This window comes from Oncorhynchus mykiss, chromosome 10, assembly GCF_013265735.2.
Source record: "Oncorhynchus mykiss isolate Arlee chromosome 10, USDA_OmykA_1.1, whole genome shotgun sequence".
NCBI classification, from domain to species: domain Eukaryota; kingdom Metazoa; phylum Chordata; class Actinopteri; order Salmoniformes; family Salmonidae; genus Oncorhynchus; species Oncorhynchus mykiss.
Genome location: NC_048574.1, coordinates 70,295,682 through 70,318,212, shown reverse-complemented (window position 1 = coordinate 70,318,212; position 22,531 = coordinate 70,295,682). Strand labels below are relative to the sequence as shown.

At 42.8% G+C, this 22,531-nt stretch overlaps 2 protein-coding genes across 3 annotated transcripts; both read right to left on the bottom strand.

Moving 5' to 3' along the window:
* Window positions 1-6,338: 6,338 nt before the first annotated feature.
* Window positions 6,339-9,037, bottom strand: pla2g12a (Group XIIA secretory phospholipase A2). Its single transcript, NM_001165095.1, is given in 4 exon segments — window positions 6,339-6,783; window positions 7,683-7,848; window positions 8,277-8,353; window positions 8,652-9,037. Coding segments are annotated over 4 exon segments (582 nt in total). The 5' UTR covers window positions 8,872-9,037; the 3' UTR covers window positions 6,339-6,664.
* A 1,177-nt stretch (window positions 9,038-10,214) lies between these two features.
* LOC110497333 (dnaJ homolog subfamily B member 14) lies at window positions 10,215-21,859 on the bottom strand. 2 transcript variants are annotated; one of them, XM_036933777.1, is made up of 9 exons: window positions 21,733-21,859; window positions 21,400-21,631; window positions 18,616-18,799; window positions 14,380-14,525; window positions 13,012-13,200; window positions 12,733-12,818; window positions 12,162-12,271; window positions 11,608-11,780; window positions 10,215-11,173 (listed from the first exon to the last, which is right to left on the bottom strand). In XM_036933777.1, exons 2-9 carry the CDS (start codon window positions 21,530-21,532, stop codon window positions 11,049-11,051), a joined length of 1,146 nt encoding a protein of 381 aa, XP_036789672.1. In that variant the 5' UTR covers window positions 21,533-21,631; window positions 21,733-21,859; the 3' UTR covers window positions 10,215-11,048. The 2 variants fall into 2 exon arrangements, with proteins under 2 accessions (XP_036789672.1, XP_036789671.1); XM_036933776.1 differs by having other exon boundaries at window positions 21,400-21,835.
* Window positions 21,860-22,531: the final 672 nt, after the last annotated feature.

Genomic DNA, 22,531 nt, shown 5'->3' with positions numbered 1-22,531 from the left:
TTGTTAGCCTGGTTAAACCAGAATGAATGCTGAACTCACCAGTGAAGTGAAACAATTGACAATGGTGAGCGCAGCATTCAGTATGATTTAACTATGCTACAAGATGGTGGACACATTATTGAATTAACTGTGAGGAATGCTTGAGTCAAGTCCTGCTCTGTGTTCCACACTGGGAGCATGTCAATACATGAATAAGGGTGGTGTTCATTAGGCATCACATGGAAGAAAACAGACTGAAATAGGCAGAAACTACAATAAGAAACACTCATTGTCGTGTTCCGCTGTAAAAAGTTTTCTGTTCCATGCCCTAATAAACACAACCCATGTGCCATCTTACCTTGGACACTCTGGGCCAGTCCCAACATCTTCTGTAATCTCCTACAGATGGTCTCCAAGCATCCCTGGAACTCATCGTCACAGTCGTGTTTATCACGGTTACAGGTGTCATAGCAACGGTGGTGCTGGTTACAGCACTTGGTCAAGGACGGGATGCCGATGTCAAACTGTAGAGTAGACAAAAGAGATGACCATTAGATCAATGCAATATATAATATGACAGCTCTTACAACATTCCTATAAACAGTAGTCTTCATTCTCTACGTTCTTGACCTCATCTGAATCTGGTAATGAATGGTGTGGCTGTTGAACAAGTAGAGGACACAAAATTACTTGGTGTTACCTTATATTTAAACTGTCATGGTCAAAACATATAGATTCAATGGTTGTAAAGATGGGGAGAGATCTGTCTGTAATAAAGAGATGCTCTGCTTTTTTGACACCACATTCCACAAAGCAAATCCTGCAGGGTCTAGTTTTATCTTGATTATTTTCCAGTCATATGGTCAAGTGCTGCAAATAAATTCCTAGTTAAGCTGCAGCTGGCCCAGAACAGAGAAGTACTTCTTGCTCTTCATTGCATTACTATGCATGCCAGTCTCTCTTGGTTAAGAGTTGAGGAAAGACTGACTGCGTCACTTCTCATTTTTATCAGAAACATTATTGTGTTGGAAATTCCAACTTGTTTGCATAATCAACTTACACACAGCACTGACAAACACACACTTACCCCACCAGACATGCCACCAGGGGTCTTTTCACAGTAACCAGGTCCAGAACAAATTCAAGAAAACGTACAGTATTATACACAGCCTTGAGTGCATGGAACTCCGTTCCATCTTGTATAGAGCATGTGAACAGAAAACCTGGTTTCAAAAAACAAATAAAGCAACACCTCATGGCACAACACCTCTCCCCCATGTGACCTACTTGTTGTGTGTATGCACCGACATGTATGTGTAACTGACAGATGCACACACACTTTACATGTTAATGTTCTTAAATGTATGTAAATTGTAAAGTATTTTGTCTGTAATGTATTTTTCGTTTTGTGTCGGAACCCAGTAAGACTAGATGTCGCCATTGGTGTCAGCTAAAGGGGATCCTAATAAATGTAAAAAGCTCATAAAAATGTCTGGTCCTGAAGAGCCGCAGCTGTAGCTACCTATACACTATAGTGTGTGCAGGCTGGGACAACAGTCTGCACACACTGCGCCCCCCACAGGACTAATAGGGAAGACCACTGCTATAGATCAAAGTCATACATGACATTAGCTCACCTGGAATCCTAACAGGGGCGTCCCACATCCATTGGTAGGGGATGGTCTGTAACCAGGCCGGGCTTGTTACTAGTTTATAACGTTACTAGTTTATAACGTGCAAGGCAACAGCAAAGGTCTTCTGAGTTCTCCCACCTTCTTTTATCTTGTTGAAAGAGTTAACCTGTTCAGAGAGACTACGGACAGTGTTGGGGGTCACCCTGTGCCAGTTTAATGATTACAATCCAAGATACAGTAGAGTGGTGCTTGTCTTTTTTTGTCTGTGGATCCTAATCACTTTCAACTGTGCTTTTGAGTAAATGGATTATCCACATAGCATAAGCAAAGTAGTTATTACCATGTTTTTTCCCACTACAAACAAGTATTGGTGTGTGTGTGTGTGTGTGTGTGTGTGTGTGTGTGTGTGTGTGTGTGTGTGTGTGCAGCCTGAGGGAGGGACTTTACCATCAATGCATTCGTAGTGACACATTCCATCATGTCCTCCAAGTAAGTCCAGAACCACGTTGAGATCTTTTTTAATGGTATAGATCTTATTGAGGTACTTGTCAATGTTATGGATTCCATTGCGAATGGCTTTTAAAGTCATTCTTCGGTCCCGTGTTTCAGGTTCAAGTTCCTTACTGTATGAAAATACACAGCTCAGAAATCCACAGGAACACAGTAAGCCCACGAGAAAAAACGAAATGCAACTATGAACGTGCACGATGACTGACCGTCCACCTGATGCAAGTGCTAGAAAATAGTTTGCAATTGGTCGACATGTGAATCCCAAAAGTTAAATTATCCTAACATGTAAACCGCTGTGATATATATTTTCAACAGCCAAAAACAATGCATTTTCAGCTGTTCGAAGTTGGTGTACCAAACCGATAGTAAAAGACGCTAAAACTACATTTAAGAACAAGAAGCATAGAAATAGTGCACATAGAATATAGGCTACCGCTTCTTAGATTTGCCTTCAACGAGAATGACAGATATATAACTCACATTTCTATGTGGATTTGATGTGGTCGCCCAAAAAGTTACATATTGTAGCCAACCTCGCCTAGTTGGGCATGCGAAATCAAGTGAGTCTAGTATCAGCGCTTAGTTGTGGTCGAGTTGTCTGGTACGCGGTACCAGAAACAACATTTTGGAGTTGAATTGCGTACCAGCTCCTATATAAAACAAGTAGAATATCACCGGCCCAGATTCACACAGTGAGCCCCAAAAAAGTTTGATCAAAGCGGAATGAAAGCGGGTTCGGCATTTATCGATTCTGCTATGTTCAAGTTTATTTGCCACTAGTCTGTGATTCTATGCTTGACAGTAGGCTAGTAGTGTTCGAGAATGTGTGGATTGAAAATGCATCAGTGTGAATGGCATGATGCGTTGTTCCAAATGGCCAAATCAGGGGTTGTAAGGTCATAAAAAGTAATGGAAATGTTTGTTAACATAGTTCATGAAGGCACACTTAAATATTGTTACTCACTTATCAGCCATCATAGGAATGACCCTTCAGTGCATGTCTATGTGTACTGCTTATGTGCCAGTGGGCCGTTGCCCAAGAAGAGAGAGCGCGACATTTCAGCAGCGGATATAAAATAATAACTATTCCAATTCAAAACATAACTTGTAGTAGTTCTCGCTAGTTAACTATAGCCTTCCCAAAGGCACTGCAATTAACTTCCTGTGCGAATTGAGGTTATTCTGAGGGCAAAAATGTTTTTTTTTTACACTCAGTGTATATAGATGTCTAATTAGATAGCATTCTGAAGTTACCTTATCCATATTGTCCCTGATTCATTGAATGAATCTCGCAAATGGAAGCTCGGCCAAAACCCTCCTTCCGCTAATTTCGTTGTGTCTATGTACTGACGTGTGTAACTGATAGATTCGCACACACACATATTAATGTTTTTAACTTTATGTAAATTGTATCTAATGTCTTTTTCATTATGGGTCTTGGCCAAAACCCTCCCTCTGTTAACTTAGCCAGTGTTTATCATGACCAAAAAGCTTATTTTTTAAAAGATTACAAACTATTTCAATTTTGTGGCTGTTGAATCTAGTGGAAACCGTTTATCATCCACACAGGGGCTTGAAAACCACTGCACCTGTCAGGGGTGCGTACTGGCAGCAGAGAAGTCAGACGCAGGAGAGCAAAACTGTGCTTCCAACGGCTCAGTTTAATCATCAAAACCCACCGGATACAGAACAATAAGATAAATGGGTACATAACCGAATGCACACCAGCACTGACAACAAACAATTACGGACAAGGACATGCGGGGGTAACAGAGGGTTAAATATACAACATGTAATTGATGGAATTGGAACCAGGTGTGACGGAAGACAAAACCAATGGAAAATGAAAGTGGATCGGCCATGACTAGACAGTCGGTGACGTCGACCGCCGAACGCCGCCGGAACAATGAGAGGGGCCGACTTTGGCGGAAGTCGTGACAGCACCAGTTAAAGCAGCAGTCGAAACAATAATAAAGCGGTTGTCAGTAAAACGCTGAGGGATGGGGCTTGAGGAATGTAACCTCTCTCAAAATCATAGACAGAGCTATGGATGCAAGGACTGAACAGCCATTATATCAACATGATAGTTTAAACCATGTTTTGAGGCTGCAGTGGGCTATTTGTTTGACATTTTCTTTGTTTACAAACATTGCAGTAAAACAAGTTCATAATTGGGGTTTTGATGTTGTATGCCAGTTGAACTAAGCTCATGATGCATTTATAAATTATAGCCTATTCTTCAAGAATCAATGTGTGCATATCATTAATTTATAAGTATAAAAAATGATGTAACTGCTGATTAGCACTTTATGCATGCATTTGCCCAATCCTGATTCGTCCAAATAAACAACAAAAAACAAATCCAGAAACTACTGGGAGGATTGATTATATGTAAGTGTTCATCTACAAAACCCTTTTGTGTAAACTCCCTCTTCATCTATGTAGTCTGGTCTCCTTCACCACCAGCAGTTACCATACCCGGTCTGATGGGCAGTTGCTACTTAAAAAACAACAACATTTATTTAACTAGGCAAGTCAGTTAAGAACAAATTCTTATTTACAATGATGGCCTAGGAACAGTGAGTTAATTGCCTTGTTCAGGGCCAGAACGACAGATTTTTACATTGTCAGTTTGAGGATTCAATCTAGCAACCTTTCTGTTACTGGCACACACCTCTAACCACTAGGCTACCTACATAAAGTCCTCAGGACATTTGCACTATTAAGCAAGACTGCCTTCTTGTCTTGTGCACCGGAGGTATGGTGTAGTGTACAATCCATACTTCATCTAGATATGTTAGTGCCACTGAATGAATTGAAATGTTCATGGGAGACTGTTACAGAGTAGTGTAAATGCTTTTTTGGGGCTGGATCATATTGTTGTATGTTTTATTTCTGTAATGTATTGATTGTTGCGGCATTTTCGGCCATGTATCCCTTGAAAAAGCGACTCTGGGTCTCAATGTTTTTTTCCTGGTTAAAAAACAGTTAAATAAAATGGTGAACCGCGGGGCATCGGTATGTCCTTTGACGTGAATTGGCAAAAGCACTAAGGGAGGAGGAGTGCCCTTTTCAAGTCAAACAGTAGTCTGTGCCGCTCTGTCAACAAGGTCCGTCATCCAGAAACATACATAGGCCTACATCTCTTTTCCATTCAAAATATGTTTGCATTTTCAAACTAGTTTTCATTGGGAAAGCAGATGCTTTTTTTGTCAAAAGCAATCACTTTTACATGTGAAAACACAGAACCGTACTCTTTACTCCACGTGCTAATTACGTTTTGAGCGGATTTCTCCGTGGGCTTGGAACCGGGCACCTGTCTCACACCCCGGAGGCAGGCCGGTTCCAAAACAAACGCAATCAACTTTCACCCGGTAAAAAAACACGCATTGTCGGGCGCCCGGGCATATTAATTGAACCCCTCAATGTTGCTCATCAACCACAAAATCCTACATGTGCATTGACAGATTCTCGCCGTTTCATCTGTCCACATAAATTAGTCCCCGAGAGATTATAGTCTGGTCTCAATGAAATAGAGTAGGCTGCCTATGCGTGGGAGGAGAATCAAGTGGTAGTCGTCTTTTCAAGAAAATTACATTAAATATGATTAGACTACAGTTTACTAGTGTCTGTAAATAAATGATAATGGAAAGAAGTGGAGGCCGCTCAACCAACGTTAGTCAAGGTGCAATAATACAAATTATTGAAAAGGCGTAACGCGCGGATAGGCTATGGTGAGCGAACCTTTCATTTGCAATAAATATTAATTACCCATTTATTTGTCTCTGCCTGCAAATTATCCTCCTAAAATGTAGGCTATATCCTATATGCAAAACGTAGTTCAAGAGAATGTACAAGTGTCCGCTCTCGCTGCTCATATTCAGTAGCCACACATGCGAAATAAAGCAGTCTACATAGCCAATGCATGGGCGGAGAAGTGTAACAGTATAACTTTAGTCCGTATCCTCGCCGGGCTCGAACCAGGGACCCTCTGCACACATTGACACCCACGAAGCATCGTTAAACATCGCTCCACAAAATCCTCGGCCCTTGCGAGTGACGTCACCGATTGAAACGCTATTAGCGCGCACCACCGCTAACTAGCTAGCCATTTCACATCGGTTACAGAAGTGTAACCAAAACAATACACTTACTGGGCAGTATAATGTAGCCATTACCCTCATCACTGTATCATTATGTGCATACATTTGTATTCAATGTCTTCTTACCTTTTATAAACATTTATATTCTCTCTTAATTTATACTTCATATAAATGTGTGGCAGAACAAACAAATTACATACATGACAACAACCACTAAACAACCTTTGCATAGGAGAACAATTCTACAAAATTATCAAATAGCAATTTAAAAACTCAGATCACCCAACGTTCATTCATTGAGAGCACATCCAGGCCCCTTCACAAGGCTTAGCACATTGTTATCAATGGAAACTTCCACAGCTCTATCCCAAGATACAGTATTGACTTCAATGTTTCTCTGGTGGCTTGACTATTCCAGAATCCCCTCTGGGTGGCAACTCATAGATCCCTCTTGACTTCAAATTTGCATATGCAGGAGTCCCTCTGGCTGTCCATGTAAGGTTTACACCCCATGTGCATGACAGCCTCAAACAGCAGGGTCACAGTATTCTCACACGCTGTATAGAGAGAGACATGGAAACACGACTTGATCATTATATACAGACATATGAAACACACAGAAAAATGAATCAATATCAAATGTTATTTGTCACGTGCACAGTTTACAGTAGGTATAAAAGGTGCAGTGAAATGCTTGTGCTAGCTCCCCCAACATTGCAGTACTATAATTAAGCAATATGGCCCGAGGGGGTGTGGTATATGGCCAATACTCCATGGCTAAGGGCTGTTCTTATGCACGACACAACACAGCCGTGGTATATTGGCCATACACCAACAAAAAAACAAGGTGACTTATTTCTATTATAAACTGGTTACCAACTTAATAGGTGCAGTAAAAATACACGTTTTTTTCATACCCATTGTATGGGGTTCTGGTTTGTAGGATATACCACGGCTTTCAGCCAATCAGCATTCAGGACTTGAACCACCCGTTTTCTGTTGCATGCCCTAATATGGATATAGACCTCACCCTAAGTTATAGACCTCACCAGAAATGCCATCAGGGGGAGTTGTATGATCTTCCGCACCAGCAAGATTGTTAGACTGGTTAAACCTGACTGAATGCTGAACTCACCAGTGAAGTGAAACAATTGACAATGGTGAGCGCAGCATTCAGTATGATTTAACCAGGCTACAAGATGGTGGACACATTATTGAATTAACTGTGAGGAATGCTTGAGTCAAGTCCTGCTCTGTGTTCAACACTGGGAGCATATCAATACATGAATCAGCATGGTGTTCAATAGGCAACACATGGGAGAAAACAGAAAGAAACAGGATGGAAGAAAACAGACTGAAACAGGCAGAAACTACAATAAGAAACACATTGTCGTGTTCCGTTGTAAAACGGTTTCTGTTGCATGCCCTAATAAACACAACCCATGTGCCATCTTACCTTGGACACTCTGGGCCAGTCCCAACATCTTCTGTAATCTCCTACAGATGGTCTCCAGGCATTCCTGGAACTCATCGTCACAGTCGTGTTTATCACGGTTACAGGTGTCATAGCAACGGTCGTGCTGGTTACAGCACTTGGTCAAGGACGGGATGCCGATGTCAAACTGTAGAGTAGACAAAATAGATGACCATTAGATCAATGCAATATATAATATGACAGGTGTAATAACATTCCTATAAACAATGGTCGCCGTACAAGGGAGCCGCCCTACTATGGCTGACCCTGTAAAACAACACATTCCACTGCACATATGTGTGACAATAAAATAAAATACATTTTGTGTGTGTGTGTGGGGGGGGGGGGGGGGGGGGGTCTTAATTTATGGTCCTGAAGAGCCGCAGCTATAGCAATACACTATAGTGTGTGCAGGCGTCACTGTCTGAAACACAGGTCTCTGCTAATCATAAAAAAACATGAGTTGCTAAACCAGGTGGGTTAGTGCTGGACTGGTCTGCACACACTGCACCCCCCCACAGGACTAATAGGGAAGACCACTGCTATAGATCAAAGTCATACATGACACTAGCTCACCTGGAATCCGAACAGGGGTGACCCACATCCATTGGGTGGGTTTGGTTTGTAACCAGGCCGGGGTTCTGGTTTGTAACCTGCAAGGAAAGAGCAAAGGTAGAGAGGTGTTCAGTGTTCTTCTTTAATCTTGTTGAGAGAGACGACCTGTTCAGAGAAACTACAGTGTGTGTTGGGGGTGGCACTGTACCAGTTTAATGGTTTACAACTCAAGATAGCTACAGTGGTGCTTATCTGCTTTGTTTGTGAAACATAATCACTTTCAACTGAGCTTTTTAATAAATGGCCTGTCTGCATAATAAGCAAAGTAGTTATGGCCATGTTTTTATTTCCATTACCAACAAGTACTGACTGTGTGTGTGGCCTGAGAGACCTTACCATCGCTGCATTCATAGTGACACAGTCCATCTTGTCCTCCAAATAAGTCCAGAGCAACGTTGAGGTATTTGTCAATGTTATGGATCCCATTGCGAATGGTTTTTAAAGTCATCCGCCAGTCCGGTGTTTCAGGTTCCTTACTACATGACACACAGCTCAGAAATCCATAGAAAGATAGTAAGCCAACGAGAAAAACCGGGATACAACTGTTATGATGCATGATGACAGCACCGGTGCTAGAAAATAGTTGCAATTGGTCGGCATGTGAATCCAAAGTTAAATGACTGCACCAAACGTCGGTAAAACAAATAATTTCACACTTTCCCAAATGTTACACTATTGGTCCTATTCGATGTCAACAAATCGCCTGTCATGCAATTCTCTTTCCGGATGTGGGATTAGTCACGTGACAGCAATAAGCCTATCAGTGCCAATATACATGGCACTTACAGTACACGTGGTCACTCAACGCCCACAGATGTTCGAAGTTCATGCATGCCACGAACAAACGTATATTCATGACCGATTTGATGATTTTTACTGAGACATTGTCTTGCTTTCTGTTTTAAGGCAATATTAATCAGTGTAGTACTTCAGTATTTTTATTTAAATAGTGTTTTTTTTTTTGTGGGGGGGGGTATCTGTACTTTACCATTAATATTTTTGCCAACATTTACTTTACTTTTCTAAAGAAAATAATGTACTTTTTACTCCATACATTTTCCGTGACACCCAAAAGTACTTACATTTTGACAGGAAACTGGTCTAATTCACACAAATCAAGAGAACATCCCTACTGCTTCTGTTCTGGCAGACTCACTAAACACAAATGCTTCCTTTGAAAATGGTCTGTGTGCCCAGTTATGTCAATTTAAAAAAGGCAAGAAAAGTCTGTCTGGTTTGCTTAATACACAGCATTTGAAGTGGTTTATACTATTACTACCTAAGTACATTTTAGCAGTTCCATTTAGTTTTGATACATTTAAAACCATTTAACACCAAATACTTAGTATTTTACTGGGTGACTTACCTTAATAGAAAATTACAAAAGTATCTTTCCTTTTACTCAAGTATGACAATAGAGTACTTTTCCCACCACTGATATTAATCAATACAAGTGATAATCACTGTAGGCCTATAACCGATGTATTTTTCAGAAACACCACCACAATTCTCATGACTTCCAGGAAAAACAGCAAAGTCTCCTTTCTAGTAGACTTGTTCAGTTGCATTTCAGTTTTAAGAATCACACTACCAACCTGTTTGGGTACCAAGCTGGAGCATGTAGCCATACAAATCCACATCAACACATCTTTTACAAGCCTCATGAATATGGTGAGGCCATATTAGGTTGAGAACAAGGCTTCCTGCAAAACGAAAGTGAGACTGTATACAAACTACTAGAGTAACGGATCTGTATACCAGGGAGAATATTATGTGGAGAGAATAGGCCTACAGTCTGAGTACTATGAACACATTTTAAAAGGGTGTTTAACCTGCCCTTCCATCTGCTTCATACACACAATTGCACATTCTCTTGTGCTCGAAACAAATCAAAACTGCTTCTGGTAATAATTTATTGTTTATTCAAATGATTAATCGAGCAATGAAGAAAAACCTTGTTTTTCTACTTAAATAACTCCATAAATTTTCAAACATTCAAAATGAAAAATATACAATTGATGAAGATTATGGTTCCAACTTCACATTTTTTCCCAGGCCAAAAAAAGTTCAAGTGAGACAGTGGTCATTTCTTCATCTGCGGAATGAACTTCAAGGTCCATGTAACTCCACACAAGGTTCCACTGTGGGTTCCACTGTGGTAGCTAGGAAGCATTCTCTGGGTTCCTCACAATACTAGCACTGCTAATGTATGGATTGGAAGGAGGGCAGCATCTCCAGATGAGCCTAAAAATCTTGTTTAAGTCAAGCAGGTGAAGTAGTTATCTAGAGAGAAGAAGATTGTGATTTGCTTGTTACAGCAGAATGCTTGGCGCTTCAATACTCGAGGCACCAGCACAATGCCTTCTGCTTTTCCAGTCAGTGTTCATTTCCAGAGTGGGTTCTTATTTCCAGAAAACACAAAAAGACAAGCAAAGATAGAAGAGAAAGAAGTTGTGGTTCTCAAGTGTTTTGGGAGGTTGGTCTATTCTTCAGTTGGTTCATTGAGATGCAGCAAGGCAGTTCCCAGGAAGGAGGGGGTGGTGAGGAGGATGGAAAGATGGGTACTGGGGGAGGGATGGGGACAACTTATAACGTCAACGGTAAGGCTAATTATTTTTATTTTCCTCCTTTCAATCTCCATGGTTTTTCCTTAAAAAAAACATTTACATACATATACCTATTCATATATCTCTTCTAAAAGCGTCCTGTGGGAGCCTGCGGCATCAGGCGGGCTCAGCCCCCCCTGAACAGGTCATTTAGTCTGTCCAGCTCCTTGCAGTTATCCATGGTCATCAGCTCAGCCTTCTTACGCAGGCGGTCGTCCCTGTAGACCTTAGCAGCATACAGCAAGTCTGTTTCTGAGAGAGAAGGGGGAGATGTCAATATCAACCATGTCACACTAAGCTACGTCGAGGGAATGCTTTCGTCACAAAATAGAAGGAAATGAATGCGTGTTTTGTACGAGTAACTTGTATTGCTTTACATGGGGCTAATTTGATTGAAGTCCTCACTGTAATTATACCCTGCAGGGGCTGCGTGCTACGCCACTGCTTATAACTATAAGAAATCTGTGTCAAATCAATTATATCCAGGTCAGAGCTTCAGCTAGGCATTTGGTCTTCTAACTTGCTAGGTACGTGGCTAGATTACAGCAGAGACATTTAATCTCCTCCTGGATCAAGATCCCTGTTGCCTAAATTGTTTTAATACTTATGGTAGTACCTGGTATGGTACAGAAACGGTATGAACATCTGGATACCGCCCAACTAATAGAGGCATGATGGACACCTACTCGTCTGCCTCTCCTTCCAGCAGTTGTTTCTGACATTAGACACGTAGTCCTCCTCCACGTTCTTCTCAATCTTCTGCAGATTGGAGCCCTTGTACTCTGTCTTGAAGTCTCTGTTGACGTAGTAATCCACATGCAGGTTCTCCGTCTGCCGTTTCACCGTCTGCCCCGTGGACCTGGAGAGGACAGAGGACAGGCATCAGGTTACAGACGGCTGTTCTGAGAACAGCGAGATGTATAGCTTTTTATACCAGGTGAAGAGATGAGGCAATGGGAATGATCAAACGCACACAATAAATGCATCAGTACTTTACTGGAAGGTGTGTCCGTTACTTACACCAACCATGTCACCATTTGACAGTATTTTTCAGCACCGAGCATGTGGAGCAGGGGTACAGAATAAAAGGCCTGGGCCGTGTTCAGGTGGGAGAAAACGTTTGGAAACGGAGTGGTACCACTTAAATACATGTGTCCAATATGAACACAACCTTTTAAGTACTGTGATCCACACTGAGCACGACCCCAGCGTGAGTGTGTGTGTGTGTGTGTACACGTACGGTCTGGAGTAGAGGCTGTAGGGAGGGGTAGACACCATCAGTTGGCTCAAGATGGACACCAGGATCAGTACAACGATGGGTATCAGCTGGATAAACATGGAGAACCCTCCCTGGAAAACAGATTACAGAAATCACTAAGCAGACACTATTTTGTCCTGCAGCTCAGTTGGTAGAGAATGGCACTTGTGACGGCAGGATAGTGGGTTTGATTCCCAGGATCACCCATAACGTAAAATGTATGCACGCATGACTAAGCCGCTTGGGATAAGAATCAGCTAAATGGCATATTACTATTTAATATTTTAAGACGTGTACTGTCCTGTTCGTGACTTTGCATGTTTCCCTGCTTTACTATGTAGCACACGGAAATTAACTAGAGCTCATCCCAGTCAAGGCTGGAACGGTTGTGTCCTTCACTAAAACAGAGCCTGCAATATGCTGCCGAGACTCCCATAGCTTGTAGAGGGGGGTCTGCTATGGAAGTCTGACCTGAAGTTACCCCAGACTCACTAGGTATTATATTGACAGTCACAGTATACATCTGGCAGTGTAGATGCCAGACATTACATACCTCTCCCCTCTCCTCTGCTCTCTCCCGTCTTTGGTCCGTCTGCTGGCTGTATCGCGCCCTGCCGTTGGTGAACGTGTGGGCAGCCGCTGCGGAGAGGAGGTACCCTGTTAGTGACTCGGCAAAGACTTGCAATACAATACTCATTTAATAAACATTCATGTTTGAGCAAGACAATTGTATTTAATTGATGTAATGAATTAAGACTTGTTTATTAAACATTGAGACAAACTCTGCAACCACTTGATGAAATTAACTTCAAAATGTATGAGTGTCTCTTACAAGAGGGGAATCCTCCTCCGAAGAACATGTTGAAGAGGTCCTCGGGAGTGATGTCGGCCTCGAAGCCCCGGTGGAAGTCAAACCCTTGGCTGTGGGCGTGGCCAGGACTGGTCGGCTCCTCCGCCCCCGTGAGGTCATACTGCTTTCTCTTGTCTGGGTTGCTAAGCACGGCGTACGCGTTGCCGATCTCTGTTAGAACCACAACACACTCGTGGTCAATAAGTGTCACATTAAGTCAGCGAAAAAGTAGACATTGGGCTTGGATCCGATGCCCCATTTAACAATGATCTGCAAACTTCACGTCGGGGGGGCCAGACGTAGATACTCTGCCAGTCCTCAATCTATTCCAATTAAATTAATGGCAGGTCAAAGTTAGGCTGCTAACAATGCTGTAGGGGCTCACTTGTTCCAGACCCGGTCCGATCAGTGAGGGAAGCAGAAGAAGTCATTTTTGAAAGCTACTTTATTAACCAGAGCTGAGTGTGAGAGACCATTCTAGCAGGCGGGAGGGAGAGACAGCAACCAACCAAGCTGACTGGCACTATAGTAGACTAATAGCATGATTACTTATCATCAATATGATTACGTAGTGCCCGTCTTAACTAGCTCTTCCCGGTTTGATGCAGTTAAGGTAGGCTGAGGCTGCAGTGCAAACGCTTCCTGATCCTACAGTTACAAACAATTCTATTCAGATAAGTAGCAGCCTGCCTACCTATTGGTTCTTGTAGACTATTCTTCTCCTTTAACTCCATCATTTTAATTCCATCTTCCATTGATTAGATCTCTCCTAACTTTTGCCACACACGGAGTAAGGCTCAATGGCATTGCCACTTTGATGACTAATGATTGGCCAACAACCTACACCCGCCACTCGTGAAAACAAGAGCAGCAGCATAAATGATACAATTTCTCTCCCTCTACTGCAGCAGTTACGTTTGGATTTGTACCTTCCGGACAAGTCGGTTAAATTTACACATACCCGAGACATGTGTCAATCATATCAGATCCGACCCAGACCTGTGACTCGCCCGGGTCCCAAAATCAGGTACAGGTGGATCCGTGAAGACCTGTAGCCTACATTACAGCCACATTTTTATTTATTTAACCTTTATTTAACTAGGCAAGTCAGTTAAGAACAAATTCTTAACGACAGATTTGTACCTTGTCAGCTCGGGGATTTGAACTTGCAACCTTTCGGTTACTAGTCCAACACTCTAACCACTAGGCTACCCTGCCGCCCCTGTAGATGCCAGGCATGCATACCTCTCCCCTCTCCTCTGCTCTCTCCCGTCTTTGGTCCGTCTGCTGGCTGTATCGCGCCCTGTGATTGGCACCGAACACAAAAACAATGCATGTGAAACTTCTTACTTTTGAAGGCCTCTGTAGCTCCGGGGGCTTGGTTTTTGTCTGGGTGGAACTTGAGTGCTAGTTTCCTGTAGGCTTTCTTCAGCTCCTCCTCATTGGCCTCCTTGCTGGTGCCCAGGACTTCATAGTAGTCCTTACACCGCTTTATCCTTTAAGAAGAGAGATGACAGTGAGTGATTCATCAGGGCTATGTTACACATGTCCAGGAAACAGATATAGACCTAGTTTATTACAATGCAGTGGATCTGATTAATCACGAGGGCTGTAGCGCAGATCGCATTTGGCCCAAAAGCAATACAAAAAAAAAAAAAACCTAATGGATATTTCTTGCTTCAAGAACTAGTATTTGGAAAGTATCTAGGTTGTGCCTTTACATTTAGAGAAAATCAACATCCAAGTGAAGAATTTTCACTTCTGGTCTGTTTCGCAAGTGTTCCTGGAAATTTCGCAATGTTGCGCCTCTGGGTTTAGAAAACGGTGCTCCTGGAGTACCATTTGAAACCACAAGAGGGCAAATCAACATTGGTGGCAGAACAGAGCAGGAGAGTTCAAATGCAATACACAGTCGATTGCATGACCTGCAGAAGAGAGATTGCCTCCAGTCTCCAAGGAGAACCACCTGAGATACTTGCCAGACTGTTACATTAACATTCAATTAGAATAATCAAATATATGCTGATGTCACTGTGTACCTTTCAATTGGAGGTTAAACCCTACACTGCATGTAGGCCTGTTTTAACAAAACATACAGGTTAGTCTAAACAAACACAGCATCTTTAGTAAAACATACCGTCTTACGCTCTTTACGATGGGACTAGATGTTGGTCAGGCCTACCAAGCACTATGTGAGTGTTGCCATAACGAGATGTGTCACAGCTCTCTTTTGTCTCACTCTCTTAGTCCCTCTCCCTTCCCCTCTCACTGGCCTTATGGGCACCTTGCCGAGTCTGAGGTTCCCATAGGGGTAGTATGGTGTGTAGAACACTGCAGTGTCCTCATTGAGCAGTTGATTAACGGCCCACACACACACCACCAATGGCACAAAGCCGACCACAACAAGCCACCCAAACAGCTCTGCCATGAGACTTGCATACAAATACACAGACAACCCGTCTGCTGTCATTAGCTCAGCAAACACTGCAAATATTCCACAGGCTTCAACTTCAAACCCAACTCCAAAATGTTGAGCTGAGTAAGTGTTTCAACAGCAGCCTTCTCTACATAAAAAGTGTGTTATTGGCTGGCTCATAGTACAGTAGAGAAGTTTAACCCCTCTGAGTACACCACACTGGACTGGGGGATTATGAGTGATCCTGTAGGTCAACTGCAGGGTTAATTAACAAACCATAAAGATGCTAGAGAAAACAAAACATGGAGCCCAATAGAACCATCTAACTACCGTCAGACGACCTCGCTAGGGGAAGGTGGAGGCCTAGGCTACACTCGGCCCATTATTAGCAACACTTCTGTTCACCAGGGACATCAGTCGCTCAGAGCTCCCAGTCCCAGCCACCTACCCTGGCCTATGGGGACAGCAATGATGAAACAGTGACACAGAAAGAGAGGTGTTTAACAAGAACTCTCAAGGGAGATCATTCTAGAACACCCCTCCCCCCACAGTTGGTATGATTCAGGGTCCAACAACAATCAGTGGCCAAAGACCCATACTAGCTAACATACTATTTAGCACGTACCGTTCAGTAAAAAGTGTGCAGTGTGATACAACACAGTAGTGGCTACTGATTGGCCGAGTGGGTGGGGCTGCATGCGGGTCGATTTTTCCCCCCAAATTCAACAGAAAAGAATCGCATTAACCAACCTGATAATAGCCAATTTGATTCATTTCTCTAATCAGGAATGGAGTTATAGTCTCTCTATAACCAGCCTCAGTAGGCCTATCACATTCAACCTATACTGCAGTAGACCATACAGCCCAGTGGTGTATAACTCATTCCATTTATAGCCTAGTGTCTGCTGTTTTTTCTTCTTCTGGTGAATTAAGACCTGGACAACCAGGTGAGGGGAGTTCCTTACTAATCAGTGACAATTAATCAAGTACAAGGGAGAAGAGAAAACCCAGTCACTCGGCCCTCCATGGAATGAGTTTGACATATCGTTATGTTATCGCCATCTCTCATTTAAAAAGGACTGAAGACAGAAACCAATCATTTAGTTCAATTTCAAAATATATATTAGTGAAATCAAAGTGCTGTAGCATATATAAATTAAATCAAATGGTGTAGTACACACAAGAACTTGAAATGTTCAAATCAAAAGACTATTGAATAGAAGAAAAAAAACAGTCAGGTGAATGGCAAATTCAGAACCGCTGGACAGTAGCATAAAGCACTGATCATTGGGAACAAGATCAGAATGACTGCTAAGGCTTGATCCCTAAATTAAATAGTTTGTTTTGTAGGCTACCTATCTATATGTTCAAATCAAAAGACCTGATTAACATGACATCAATAATGCAACCACATCCCGAGTCCCTAGTGCAGACACACTGACAAAAGATGGTTTATTATTTAGGTTAAAAGCGCTGATGGCCAAGAGAACAAGAAACTGAGAAGCCAGAAATTCCACTAAGCCTGGAGAGCTGCAGTGTATGGTGTTGCGGAGTGCATAAAGGATTGGGCCAGCCTGTATGCACTGGGAAACCGTAAATGATCCATTAGTACTTGGTATTTGTAGCGTTCTGACAGTTGACTGTGAATACCCAGTAGGCTCTCCAATGCCATTTCCAAAAGGACAAATTCACTCTCCTTTCCGCTCTCAAAGTATGGCAGTTTGGGTGTGGGAATTCCATAGGCTGAGGCTACTAGAAGTTTCATAATGTTGTGGAGGGGTGGTCAGGTCAACTCCCTGTTTGTTCCTCTCCAGGAAGGATGAGACCATCCGTGCCTCCTCCAATTCCCTTCTGGCTTGACGGTGCCGTCGCTGTTGTGCCAGGTCCTTGGCAATGAATTCCCGTTCCTGTAGAGCTCTACGGGCCTGCACATCCAATTGGTGACATTGTTCATCAGCCTGTCGTTCCTCCTCAAACTGACGCTCAATTTCCTCCAAAGCTAATAGTTTCATCCTGTCTTGTAGGACAGCGGTCTGTGAATCGCTGAGGGCTAGTGAATGGCGGCTGCCACGGCCACTTCCAAAGGGGTATCCACTGGTCAAACTCCCACTCCGTCTAGAGTGCTTCACGATTTCCCATTAGTTAAGGGGTGAGTGGAGCCTGCCTCAGGAAGCTGGTCGACCTGTGCTGTGGGAGTCACCACTCCAAAGCAGTTTCCAGTACTTGGCTCAAAGTGGATGGTTGAGGGCTGAAACGTACAGTTGATCCATCACCACTTTGAGCTCTGGTGGGCTTGCCCTTTGTCGGAAACTCGACCACATAATCCTTAAGATAACCAGGTGCTGGCCTGGTTCTGCTGGTGCTGCTGGTGGTTGAGGATGAAGCCTTTGTTGCTTTAGGCTTAGCGCCTGGATATTTCCTTTGTTCCAAGACCTTTCCCTCAGCTGCTCTCTCCTCCCCTCTTCTTCCTTCCAGTGGAGACAATTATTCCCTCTCCGCCTCCATTTCACCAGTCTTTGGTTCAGTCATCATCCGGTTCGAAGGACCGGTTACTGTCAGAATGTCAAGCATAAAGCACTGACTAATGGTCCCTCGATTGAGACAGAATGACACGGAGTACATGGGTTCATTATTTTAGGTGTGAAGGATATACTTCCAGTTTCATCTAAAATACATCTGATTAGTGTGAGAGCATGCTCACGTGACATGTGACAAATCCTTATCAATTTCCTGTTGTGGCAAGAACCACCATCAGGTTATTAAAAAATGTAAAATAGATCATAATACACACACATGCAACAGGAAATTCAGGTGAGTAAGGGAATTTACAATCCACCATTTCCTCATCTTAACAGGTAGCCAATGAAAAAAGAACACCCAAAAGTGTCAGTCTCCTAAATTCACATTGATTACAAAAACTCAGGGTCAACAACCCCAACCAGGCTGAAAGTGGCCCTCCCGCCCTAATCGCCACATGAGAATGCACCAGAGTGAAGCAACAACTACACACACAGGCCTGCCTGCTGCACACATGAGAAGTGGGACAGAGGATCGTACCATACGGCCATCAGGGAGGGCGGAACAGAGATTTTACAAACAGATATGTAATCTGTTTGGGATTGGCTGAGTGAGCAATCAAGTGGAAAATAAGTCAAAAGCCTCCTGCTCACCTCTGCACTCCTTCCACCTGGTCCTTGGTGAAGCCCTTGGTGCTGGGCTCGCCCCCTCCGGCCTCCTGGTCCTGCCCACCAGCCCGGGCCTTGGTGCTCTCCGAGGAGCTGTCTGTAGTACGCTGTCTGCAGTGCGTGCCATTCCCTGCAGAGCTGCCGTTCCTCGTCAAGGTGTCCAACAAGGCTAGGAGGGAAAAGAGAGATGAAGAGAAAGAGAAGACAGAACAAAGCATGACGTGGCACATTCGGAAAGAAACAAAGCTAAGCACTTCAAAGGCAAATTTCACAGAACCAGATTAAGACGGGTCCTCGACTAAAAAGCGCTCTCATTTTCAATCGAAAGTGTTTTTTTAGTCAAGGACTAGTCTTAATCTGGTTCTGGAAAACTGCCACTCAATCTCACTGGGCAAAACACTAGGCTCTTGAAAGTCAGACCACCATGCAAGGGAACATCAGCGGTTCACACAGAAACTAAGGTTACATTGTTCCCAGCATCCAGTTGGCTTCCATAGACGAGCTGTAGTGGAGATCTGGTCATGCTTCCATGAGAGCCGCAGGCGAATATATCCAGCTCTGGTTGCTCAATGAGAATGTGCTAAGCTTTTCCAGTGACACAAAGCAGCTCTCTGTGTCAGTCTACCCATGACCACTGCAGCAGCAGCCTAAGCAACAGCCTGAGTATACTGCCTAGTGCATCGCTGTTCTCTCTGGCAGCACCCAGACTGTGCAATACAGCTCTGCAATTCATGTGAAAGTTTACACAGGTAACTGAACACTATGTTGGATAGACACGCCAGAGTGACAATACTGGCATGTCGGGAAAGATACTCATCTTAATGGTTGTAGTAGTAAATGTATTATTGCATGACACTGAACTTAAGATGGTGGCTGTTTTTCTTCAATCAAGATGCAATCTTCCTGAATCCTCAGAATCCTCCTTGAATTCACTATTCTTTCTTGTTGTGAGTTAATGAAATAAATAAAAATTAAAAGGTGAATAGGATGATTTGGTTTTCCCTGGCCAACTGCCCTATCATTCCTTACCATGGCCCCAGCTTAGCCCTGGCTAATGCACTACCATTGTTCCCTCAGCTCTGGGTCAATCATTCAATTAAGGGATTGAGGTGGACAAGCCTGTTCATCTCGCTAACCTCATCCTGCACGAGCCACGTTACCTCCTCTGCGCTCAATGGAATCCCTACAAAACACCTTCTCGTCCTGCACGAGCCACGTTACCTCATCTGCTCTGACAGTGGAATCCCTACAAACCCCCTTGCCTCATCCTGCAAGAGCCACATTACCTCCATTTCCAAAAAAAGATTCTCAGCAGAAGTTGAGACAGCCACTTTTCTACTTCCTTCCATTTTTTATATTGAATAAGGCATTGGTGAGGAAGAGCTCGCAAGTAAGCATTTCACTGTACTGTTTGCACCTGCTGTATCCCATGAACATTACCAAATAAACATTGATTTGAGTGAGGTGAATAGGCTGCTATAGCCATCTCCTTGGTGACCATTATAAACACTATTTAACCAAACCTCGAGTATTCACAACAAACACTATTTAACCAAACCTTGAGTATTCACTACAACTAAATGTTCCTTGTGAACATAAACGGTCATGTATAACTGCATGATGTGAGAGTTAAGCCAACATGAGGAATAATTGCTGTCAACTGTCACATAGCCAACCGTTCAGCTAATATGTGTTCTATTATATATGGCTGCTGTGGAAATTGCAATTTACCTTCATAACAAGGTAAATATGTATCCTGCCTGACATACTAGTATTGACAATTTCAGAAGCTTTTAAATATGATTGGTAGGTGGCAGGCTGCACAATTGACCATAATGCAAGCAGCCTCTTGCAAGAACACGATTCACTCACAAAACATAAGTGTTTGATTACAGACAAGCACTTTTCAACAGACAAAGCAATGAATTACAAAACATCACGGCAGCTGAGAGCAATAAGCAGATAAATTGCTTATGGCCCGAGGTAGCTGCTGGATCATCATCATGTATCAATACAACCACAGCCAGGCTTGGCATGTGTCCGGCTAGTTAGCCAAGTCCCTTACTAAGCTAGTATCAGGCCTACATTGATACCCATTTTAAAATTACATTTCTGTCATGAGGACACTGGAAACAACCCCTAGCTGGCTAACTTACTGGTGCATAGGCATTACTTGCTTAGTCAGTTGACCTTGTTATTGCGAAAGACCATACATGTGGGGAGATAACATCCCAGATTGGGAACTTCGCTCCACTGACCACATAATGAAAAACTGAATTTGTTGGCAATCCAACATTTAGCTAGCTCATATAGGCTAGCTAAAGTTTGTAAATGATAGTTAGCAATAGCTTTGCCAATTGGCTAGTTAGCATAGCCAGTCCACATTCGTCACTGAGCTAAAACATAACTATAAAATGAAACATAGCTTGTCAAGTGAGACATTTAACCGTGGATGATGTCGACCTTATCAAATCAACAAAATAGGCTAAGAAATGGCTAACGTCAAGTAGTTAACGTTAGCGACATAGTACACACTGATAGCATGCTAACGTTAGTTAGCAATTTAAAGAAACGTCACTTCTTCCTTTGCCCTGAGCAGTTAAAGCGTTAATGACGTTAATTAACCATTTCATCATGTATTCGTTTACGTATTATCCGTGCATTGCAAGTGACAATATTCCAAGGCAAGTTGCCAAATCTTATTTTAAATCGGTGTTGTTTAATGTGTAACGGGCTAATGAACTGAAATATGGTAACGTAGATATTTACCTTTCGCTTTGTAGGTTGGATAGAGCTTCTCTGCTTTGTTTAAGAATTTCACCGCCTTGTCTTTGTCTCCTGCTTCAAGAGCTTTAGTGGCTATATTTATACATTTTTCTGCTTCGTCTCTGTTCCCTTCCATCTTTCTTCCTCCCCCCCGGCTCTCAGCTGACAGTAGTGATGGGTAGTTCGCGAACGAACGGATCTTTTTGGTGAACGTCGGGAACCGAATCAGTGAAATCTGGTCCATGCAACAAAAACAATTCAGCGCCATCTAATAATCCAGCCAGGTAAACATTTATTTGGAGGTGCATTTCCTGATTTGACATAATGGGAGCCTACCTTTTGGGCTTTAAATCGGAAATGTGTTATTTTTTCACTGGTTCTAGTTTTACATTTCTAAAATGTTCAACTTCATATTCATCATCTCCAGCACCACACTAACATATGTGAAAACAGAGTGTTTATATGTTTTGCAGTCAAAAGGATTGGAAACACATCTTCTCATGACGTTCACCAATTAGACAATTAGTAGGCACTAATAATTGGTTAAAATCATGACGCACATCAATGATGTCACTGGAAACACTTACCTTCCTTTCTCTATCTATTAAACATAGACACCTGCTGCCATTTTCACATATGTTGATGTTGGGGTGGTGCTGAAGATGAATCTGAAGTAAAATAAAATACAAAAAAAGTTTAACTTCCCTTCAAGCATTTTTAATTAACAGAGCCGTTTTGGGGGCCAAATGAGCCGGCTCTTTTACGTGACGGAGCCAAATGATTCGGCTCACCGAAAACACATCTGAACGTTCGGAGCAGCACTTTCGTCAGTGATCCTCAGACGCTGCAATTATTCTGATCTCATATAGTGGGGTTGTTCTGCATTTCTCAATATTAGAGCATGACTTCCAACCCACTGAAATATACACTACATGACAATGTGGACACCTGCTCCTCAAACCTCTCATTCCAAAATCATGGACATTAATATGGCGTTGGTCCCGTTGCTGCTATAACAGCCTCTACTCTTCTGGGAAGGCTTTCTATTAGATGTTGGAGCATTGCTGCGGGGACTTGTTTCCATTCAGCCAAGAGCATTAGTGAGTTCGGGCACTGATTTTGGGCAATTAGGCCT